Source organism: Ptychodera flava, assembly GCF_041260155.1.
Source record: "Ptychodera flava strain L36383 chromosome 23 unlocalized genomic scaffold, AS_Pfla_20210202 Scaffold_23__1_contigs__length_28996876_pilon, whole genome shotgun sequence".
NCBI classification, from domain to species: Eukaryota; Metazoa; Hemichordata; class Enteropneusta; family Ptychoderidae; genus Ptychodera; species Ptychodera flava.
Window position 1 is genome coordinate 14,952,629 of NW_027248277.1, and position 9,965 is coordinate 14,962,593.

General features: G+C 37.7%; 1 protein-coding gene across 1 annotated transcript; it reads right to left on the reverse strand.

Moving 5' to 3' along the window:
- Positions 1–4,136: 4,136 nt before the first annotated feature.
- Positions 4,137–9,711, reverse strand: LOC139123771 (uncharacterized). The gene is made up of 6 exons (XM_070689925.1): positions 9,651–9,711; positions 9,010–9,417; positions 6,836–7,231; positions 6,070–6,477; positions 5,549–5,648; positions 4,137–5,216 (listed from the first exon to the last, which is right to left on the reverse strand). The coding sequence occupies exons 1-5, from the start codon at positions 9,709–9,711 to the stop codon at positions 5,566–5,568; spliced, it is 1,356 nt and encodes a 451-aa protein (XP_070546026.1). The 3' UTR covers positions 4,137–5,216; positions 5,549–5,565.
- Positions 9,712–9,965: the final 254 nt, after the last annotated feature.

Genomic DNA, 9,965 nt, shown 5'->3' on the forward strand with positions numbered 1-9,965 from the left:
CAATCACGAGGCAATGTTGGTTTAACGTGATTTGGCGATTTCGATAACACAGCCTTACAACAATTCCAAATTTTAAATTACTTGATAGAAATTAACTTCCATACACTAAATTGAAAAGTTAGTTGGCACATTAAGGACGACAGATATTCTATCGAGTAGCTTAATTTGTGTTTTAAGTGTGATATAAGTTACAGTATCATCCACTGAATTCAAAGGCATACCAAGCCAGGCAGTTATTGACATTCAAGTTTATACTTCCTGTAATTGTTATCGGGAACAGAGTGAGTTTTCGATTGTGGAGGGCAGTGCTTGACATATTGTAAGTATTAATATGCAATTTATCATTGAATGCTATGATCGTAAAATCACAAAGAATCGAAGGAAAGAAATTTTTCTATCTCCAAATATATTTGTCTGCCTCATTGGCTGGCTGGCGTGTAGGCTTTCTATCTGTCCATCTGTTTCTTCTATCTGTCTGTCTTTTTTTTCTTTCTCTCCAGAGTCTCTATATCAATCTGCCTGAATCAATTAGTGAAAAACCTGAAATATGATGACTGACCGTGATGATTTTATTAAGACTTGATATAGCTCTTTATGTATAGGATAAAGCCCGAGTACGAGGGCTCTTCTGGTATATAAAGTCCAACCCAACAATAAAATGTCGAGGCCGCAGGCCGAGACATTTTATCGTAGGGTTGGACTTTATATACCAGAAGAGCCCAAGTACGAGGGTTTATCCGACTTAAAAACTATCGCCCCTAACTGATATATTTTCGTTTTCAATGTGTTTATGTCAACCGTCCCCTTTTCAATGTAACATGTTTAGGATATGAATTAAAACTTTTATTTGTGAAATAGCCTTCTAATGTAATGGAACATCCTATAAATGCCCTAGGGCACATTATATAAATGCCCTAGGGCACAGCAGATTTTGTGTTGCAGCTGGTTTCCGCTGTGTTACCAAATTTGAATATTAAAACGTACCAGATGTCTACAGAATATGACATGTTCACTTTTGATTGGACAGTACTTTACTACGGCGCTGTCATTCGTTTCTGGAATATGGTGACCAAGGCTTTATGAGTAAATAAAACACCCTGAATTGAGCACTCTGATTGGTCAATCAACAGTAGATAGTTTTTAAGTAATTTTTATGTGTTCTTATAGGCTGCTCCTCTGAAACCCACCTTTATTTGCAGACTGGAGTGATGCATAATTAACTGTGGGAGTGTGCGTCATTAATCACCTCACCATTAAAGTATATCTCCACTTCTATAATTTCCAATCTCTCCTTTATTTTCAGATGCCTGTATTTCTGCCATTCTGCCTGCCATCGTCTACACACTTGCCCTTTTGAACAGGATTGGCAAAGATTAAAAATTATCTAATGGAAAAAAAGGGGATTTCTGCAATTTTTAAATTTATACCGAATAGTCATTGAGTACCTTCCATATTAAAATTATTAGTTTCCAAAGCATTACTCATCACTCATTCTCGGTTATGTACATTAATTGTGATGGGATCTGGATAATATATGAACTAAAATATCGCATGAGCTCTTTTATAAACGAATTATTTCACATACTAGATGGAAATGCTATGCATGAACACTCACTGGCTAGTACGGAAATACAGAGAATCCCTTCACGCCAAAAAGAAGAAGTAATATTTTTACTGGCGATGTTAACCTTAATAATGTGCCTTTAAATGGTTTAGACGTATTAATCCAAAAATACAAAACATTCATCTGAAATGTAGTTTCATCAGATATTAATCACTAATCACTAAATAAAATTCGTGTTTTATATTATTCTGGTATTTGCACTAAGATAGACCTGCTGTCCTTCACTACATGGTTTGTTTTTTGCTAATTATTAAGTAGCTGGCTTCGAACTTCATTACTTTACACCGTTTTGCGCCCTCTATAGTGCAATCTTGTGTATTATATCGTTCGAGCTAAATGTCCGATATATCTATTACAAACGCATTGAGTGCAGGTGATATGTTATGTGCAACGATTAGACGTTAGATAATACATACACATATCCAAATGTCGATATTGACTTCAGACAATATATAAAGTTTTGTCAATGGTCCTCTGTCAACGTATGTAATTCTAATGTATAGATACAAGTGAGGATCAATATTTCAAATAAAACAAGACATGCATGATAGGGTACGATAACAAGCGTGGCCGGTAGATGTTGTCCGGCCGAACACACAGAGACTGTGTAGTGAAAGGTTGGCTAGTATCCCATTTTTGAAAATTATTCACACCTCGATATATTATGCACTTCTCCATTCACTTGTTTTGACCCTCAGAACAGAGCATAGTATTTTAATATTATCATTTACCTCAAGCATGTACAGGCAGTTGTTTTCCTCTTTTAATAGTACGACATATGGCTTTTGATAAAAATGAGGAAAAGATGTGGATGTGATATGTCCTATCAAAAACCTTGCAATGGTTTTCGTGAAACAGCGCCCTCCGTTAACAGAGATTATAACGGCCTAATAACTTTGTTTACATAATATAGTAACGTTCCTGCTTACTAAACATACATGAGATACGACATTATGGAAACCCTCATTTAAGTATTGGCAATCTCTACGTCAACACTTTTGATTAAAAATACTTGAAGATATAATTTAATGAAGTGTATTTCGCTTGCAGGCACACGTTTTTAATGTGGTTGCCAGTACATTCCACCGTTGGTGGCGCTGTTATGCAACAACTTGTCAGCCTTAGTGATAGGCTGATAAAAACAATTAGGCAGGTGCGGGACGGTTACTTGAGGAAAATAAATCTTTGTTGAAGACATCAGTTTCTTTAAGTTCATCGGGAATCCAGCGAAAGCAAAATTGAAGATTATACCTTGCAACTGCATTGGGCTCTCTCTCTCTCTCTCTCTCTCTCTCTCTCTCTCTCTCTCTCTCTCTCTCTCTCTCTCTCTCTCTCTCTCTCTCTCTCTCTCTCACACACATAACCGTCGACACAGATCATCATTATTGCTGCTTTACAAGGTATCGTTTAGCAATCATCATCATTATCATCATTACCATCGTCGTCGTCATCTCGTCGTCGTCGTCGTCAATACCTGCATCGTAGTCGTCGCCATCATAAGTCTCACAATACTATCATCATAAAACAATTACCTGACATAAAATGAGCTCACACCTTCAGTTTGCCAGAAATTAAAGCCATACATAGGAAGTGTGATGAAAACTAGCCTGGTAAGCTTTTTATATCAAACACGAGAATGTATCACAAAAGTATGCGGATAATTCTGGTGATAAAAAAGTTTACACTTGTAAAAAAATCTTAATATCTTCGATATATTTTATGTGCGATGTAAATACAGTCGCCTACAAACTGGACAATCTACATGCTTAACTCCAAAGTTCAATCTATCGGGATATTTTGGGATAAATTTCCGTTTAGATTATAGCAAAAGAGTTCTCGTTCGCCAAAATTTGGTGAGTGCTTCACCCTTACCGTTGAGGGCGTAAGATTAGGAATCGTTCAGGAACAAATTTAGACAGACAATCAGACAATCAATGCCAGAGCGAGGCCTTACAGCGATGATGGAAGCGAAATTATTATTTTAGGCACTGTCAGTTGATTTGCAATTACAATTTAATTCTGACGACCAACCCTTGATTCCACACCTACCTGATATTTTAAATTTTTGGTCAGGAAATGCTTATATTAAGCCATTATTACATCATCTGCCTGTCTGCGAGTAAAGTCACAAACACATAATCTCTAGACTGTAAAATCGACCATCATCACAATAAACATTGTTTAAATAATCATCATTTAATTGTGATCGTCATTATCTCTGTCTAAGAGTCATCGTTTATCCTCTTCCTGCTCCTCATGCTCATCATGCTCATCATCATCATCATCATCATCTCGTCGTCGTCGTCGTCGTCGTCTTTGTCATCATCATCATCATCTAAACAGCCAGACCATCACCATCACCATAATCATCATGGCTATCATCATTATCATCATCATCATCATCATCATCATCATCATCATCATCATCATCATCATCGTCATCATAAAACAACAAACTGACACAAAATTAGCTCACATCTTTAGCTTGCCAGAAATAAACATACACGTGATATAAACTAGCTTATTAAACCATTTATTTCAAACACAAGATTGTATCACAGAAGTACCAGTACACTTCTTGTGATAAAGGTTTACACATGTGAAAAAAGCATCTTATATATTTTAAGTTTTGATACATATCCTAGTAATGTTAATACAGTCACCAGCAAAGTAGATCATCTATGTGCTTAACTCAAATGTTCAATCTAACAGGATCCTTTGAATAAATTTCCGTTTAGATATGACAGAAGAGTTCTCCTTGGCGACTGCATCTTTCCTACCGATGAGGGCGTCAGGTACGGAGTCGTTCACGAACAAAACGACACATTCTCTACTTTATCCGTGTCATCCATAGCACCGTCAACCGCCCAACATCAGTTGTCATGGTTACATTTCTAGAATTATCTTGAAACTTCAAGCATGTTAAATGTTTTCCGATGCGGATAAACATATACATGTCAAGTTGCAAAACATTATAAAATACTCGAGGGACATTTCTCTAAGAGCTTTTTCGTTGTAAAAAGTTTTGTAAAGTATGTAAAATGTACATACAAATAAAAATGCACACAAACAGTCCATAGTAATTTCGAAACAGTGGTTTGGAGATATTTTAAGAAGTACAAGAAAATAACATCCTCTTTGGGATAGTTTTGCTATTATTAACTATTTTACAGTCTACTGGGACCGAAACATCAGCAATTGCTTCATGGACGGTACGAGAAGACAATATGATCTGTCAAAACAGCCGTAGGTCATCAAATATATTTAGGTAAGTTCCTAAGATAGAATGTGCTTCGAAAGACTTAATATTGCTCAAACTTTCCTCAAGGGTACTTTGAACAATGCTCTTACAAATCATATGAAAATTTGAAAGTCCAAATATCTGTTCCCGAAGCACATTTTACCTTAAATGGTCGATAACAAATTGTACATGGCATTTGTTCGGGTTTAGCTTAGAATTCTAAAATCGATCTGCGCAACAAGTTTACATAGACACAATACAGGGCAGTGATCTCACTCTATCGATCGGTGAAGCGCTTATTTCTGGTGTCTCATAGTTTCGTATTCGAAAGTAAACCACAGTCCCAAAGACCTGAAAGAAAAAATTGAAACATTGAGTTTATCAACTGATGTATTCTGATTTCATTTGTAGCAGCAGAAGAGCGCCGGTAGTTCTTTGAAAATTAACGAGATGGCCAGACTAGAAGCATCGTTTGTCATCTATGAACGAAAATAAAATGTTGCCACTTCCTGATTATCGATACACTTTCCCCTCTAATGCTTTGTTAAATTTGAGTTTGGTGATTGTAAACGCCCTCCGTACCATCAGTCTCCACAGCGTCACCACATTCTCAAAACATTCCTTCGTGTTCCTGTCAACAATCGTCCATGTAGAATATACACAGACAAATATGCTGGACTTACCTTAGGTGTGTGACTGCTTAAAAGAGGTAGGAAGCCAAGACGAAGATAACACTGGCCAAGACGGAATATTTGCCAACTCCAACCACTGCAGCTGCGCTGTCTGTTGAGAATAAAAATATATTTGAATATAAAAGGATTATATCAATGATTTTACACACTGTAGTTGCTTTACAACAACATACAATTTGCTTTCTTCGGTTACATATACGTAGCGCATGGTTTGAAAGACAAGCTTAAGTTTAGTGTCTCGAAATAGGTCGCCATAAGATAATGGTAATGAGAATCAAACAAATTGAGATTGAATGAACAGACATCAAGTAAATTGGATCATCGTTTAATATCAACAGAAACTTTGCATTTGAGTGGTCTTATTTTTACATTTAAATTATCTTCACTTAAATTTTACGTCGTGTTTTGATAAGTGTGAATTCAAAGCCCTCACGTATAGCAAATCTTCGTATCTTGATGGGCAAGAAAACTCTATTCAAAGGAAAACATGAAAAGTACACAGGTGGCCCTACCTCCGCAGTCAATCTCTCCTGCATTTTCCTCATCAGTAGGGATGCACTGAACGTTGTTATCTGTGATGGTGTCCGTTGATGTCACAATGAGCTTTCCACACATATGGGTGTACAGAGCACACTGTTCTTCGTCCGGTTTTACTGATGCCTTGCCTTTGACGTCAACGTCGTTGTCCTCGGTGATTGCCTTGGGATCCACTTCAGTTGCCTCGAACTTCTCTGACTTGATGACGTCATCAGCATAGAAGTCTTCGTTATCAGTGAAGTAGATCTCTACGCCAGAGATAGTGCCATCTTCTATTTCTGCACCGGCCTTGATTTCGAATTCGATGTCCGTGTTTTCTTCTGGTGTGTACGAAATTTCCTCTGGGTCAGGGCTTGTCACCTTGAATTCTTCCGCTGATACATCTTTTGAAAGAGAACATAATATTTTTTTCAAACCAAACGAACAAAAGAAGAAGAAGAAGAAGAAGAAGAAAAGAAGGAAAATGGTTAGAAAACAAAGAAAAGTCCGGTAAAAGATACGGGGTGAAACAATGCTGGAATCTACTCCTCTAAAATCATTTATGCAATGACAGATATCATTGATCACTGTTGAAAGATTCGCAATGATACGCTTAAGATTGATACACTGAAAGTAGATAAAGTAGTAAATATTTATGTAAGATTATCACTTCAGAACATATCAGTCTAAATGTGCTGCTTAGTCACCTTTTATTAACATTTTTGAAAACTTGATAAAAACAGTATTTCGAAGGATTCTTACCCGGACAGTTGAAGGTGCTTATCTCAGATAAATCTAGTTTGATGCATGAATAGTCATTCCCGTTGTCGGTGTCGTCGGTCACAACAATAAATGCGCATAGATACGAATAATCTTCACACTTATCATCATCAGTCAGTTCGACTTCCTGGTCGCTGAATGTATGGTCTCCGTCGGCGTCGACTTCTGCCGTCAACTTTGTCGAGTGTTCGGGGGAATGCTTTGACGAAGCGGCATCGTACGTATCGGTATCCATGTAGTAGAATTTGACGTCTGTAATAGACCCACTTCCTCCACCAAAATGGCACACATGAAGGTCGAACTTGACAGTTGGTTCATCGCTATTGTCTCGGTTTCTTTTATCGGCAAAATGCAATGAACGTATTTCCTCCAAATGTTCTAGGCAATGAGAGAAATTCCTGAATATTTGGCGAAGCGTAAAAAGTAATGACACGTTAGCAATCCTCATTTTCCACTGAATTATGTTTCTTCAAGATATCCTTTAAATTCTTACCCGGATTTTCTGAAAAAAAACAAAAAAGTGATAAATACTTTTTGTTCTCAATTGTAAATTTCATGGGAAACTAAAGTAATCGATGCTTAAAGCCTAGCGTTAAATAATAACACAAGCTATTGCAAGTACTAATATTTGAGACTATAACGGAAAATGAGGGCAACTTCACATATCGGCTCTACCAAATCTTCATACAATTATTATGTGCTTACATAACCAATACTGATAAATCTACGCTGTTAAACAAACGCTTCGAGCTTGTTTCAAAATGTCGCCACCAAAACAAATATTATTTGTCAAATTTCTTCACCACCTAAAACACAATATAATGGTACGTCCCAACCATATAGTTGATCGTAAAGATCTAACGATAATGTAGTTCTGTCCGTCTGAGGATTTCATGATGCATGAACAGAAATTTACTTTGTGTGTGTGTGTTTTGTAGCATTAAAGGAAATATATATCTCTGTTTCAATATGTGCTTGACGAATACAATAAACAAAATTCAAACCTTCTTCACAAGTTGTACGTCGTTATCCAGGTACCATCATAACACGTCAGTGTATCGTCGCCACTTAGTGTGTATCCTTCGTTGCAAGTATACTTCACTTCAGCCCTGTGAGAAAAATCGTCGCTGTCTCTCTGGCCGTTTTGCAGTTCCCCGGGATCTTCACAATTCTCTGAGAGAGAGAGAGAGAGAGAGAGAGAGAGAGAGAGAGAGAGAGAGAGAGAGAGAGAGAGAGAGAGAGAGGAGAGAGAGAGAGAGAGAGAGAGAGAGAGAGAGAGAGTGCCTTTTATGCTCATGCTAAACAGGAACAGGTAATATTCTGTATTATATACATCTACCATCGAGAACGATATAATTTTGCGTGCGCTAAAAAGCCGTACGGAACGCCCGTACCATAACACGTACGGTTTCAAGGCGCCGTATCTCCTGCGGCTGTATCTGCGCGTTCACTGTTGAACGGTTTCAAGGGACTCATTGGACGTGTGCCAGAACATGTCTCGCGCGCTCTGTACGTACGTGTGTAGTGCACACACACTGTTCAGAACTGACAGAAGCGCGTCCGAGATAGCGTTCCACACTAGCGCTATAAATCGGAAGAAAAATTCTTGACATTGCATGAAAACGGTCACTATTCTGACAATTTGATGTCCCAGTCAGGAATGTAAGATGTATAATAAGGTTATCACGAAAATACCGCAAAGGATGCACGAGGACATTGGCGCCGCGCATCGCCTCCGCTTTGCGTCGGGCGATAGATACGCTGCGCCAATGTCCTCGTGCATCCTTTGCGGTATTTTCGTCATAACCTCATATATCCTGTCAATACACAGCTTCCATAAATCATAAATAGAGTCACATAAGCACCAAACGTACCCTGTACCGCAAGTGGACACATTTCATACTCTAAAACTTTGAACAAAATAAAATCATGAACTTGGGATGGTTATCTTGACATATTTACTCAAAATGCTATTGACTTTGCACCAGTTTGCATTAAAGCATTCTGAAATATTCTTTAAAGATCGATAATACATTAAATTTTCAAATAAATGAGTATTCAGTGAAGAACTCGTGATTATGTAGGCTATAGCTGGCAGTTCTGAATGACACCTTTAAGCGCTTGAATTACCGGGCAATGAAAAAACTATGACATACTTGGCGGACAATTGCTTGTACTAGTTGTTCCGCCATCGAGAGGAATGCACGCGTCATCATTCGCGTAATAATCATCATTGTCTGCTGTCGTTACAACACATATATGCGAAAATGAACACGGATCATATGCTAACATGTTAGCTGTAAGAGCAGCACTTGTGTCCTCGCCATCTGCTGGCACAACAATAGGAGTTCCACCAAGGTCTGCTTCGACGGGAACCGTCTTATCAATTGCATCTTCATAGTTTATATTATCGGTATAGTAAACCTCTACTTTAGTCACGGTCGCCTCTTTACCACTTATTTCACAAAGAGTGATGTCAAACGTGTAAGGTGTAGCTGCTGTGCAGTGAGAAGTATCAAGCGGGAGAGTAGGGATTGTGATGTCGAAGCTTTTAACACCAACATCTGCAATCCGAACATAAATTAATACATATTAAATAAATGAACAAATTAAAATATAATTAGCCAATTAATAAATAAGCTTACATAAATACGTTTTCAATCCAAGAATATTATATACACAATAAAATGAACTTGTGAGCTTTTGTCATGCGCTCTCTGGAACCAAATCAAACAATACACTAAAATTTAACAAGTGCTGTGTGTCGAATAACATATAAAGACGTTCGCTATGTTACCTTGTGCCGTTGAAAATGATATCTTGCTGACGAACAGCACTGCGAATAGGGATGAAAACATCCTACAAGAAAGAGAAGTGACATCCTATATTATAATACTTTGCAGGAAATTATATAATGTCCATTAAATAGGATAACTCGAGTTATACTGTTAACAAATAATAAATAACGTCACATAAAGTAACCCTTTAAATGTTCAGATCCCCGAGTACATACATCATGGTGCTGATCTTCTGTTAGATCCCGTGGCGTTACTGGCTAATGTGCGCGTAGAACAAAGTCTTTACAGTGTTGTCAGGCTGAATGAAAGAGCAA

Coding starts and splice junctions, on each gene's coding strand:
- LOC139123771 (XM_070689925.1), bottom strand. CDS start 9,711: ATGTTTTCATCCCTATTCGCAGTGCTGTTCGTCAGCAAGATATCATTT. Junction 7,232..9,009: donor TACAAGCAATTGTCCGCCAA/GTATGTCATAGT, acceptor CTCATTGCCTAG/AACATTTGGAGGAAATACGT. Junction 6,478..6,835: donor AAGCACCTTCAACTGTCCGG/GTAAGAATCCTT, acceptor CTCTTTCAAAAG/ATGTATCAGCGGAAGAATTC.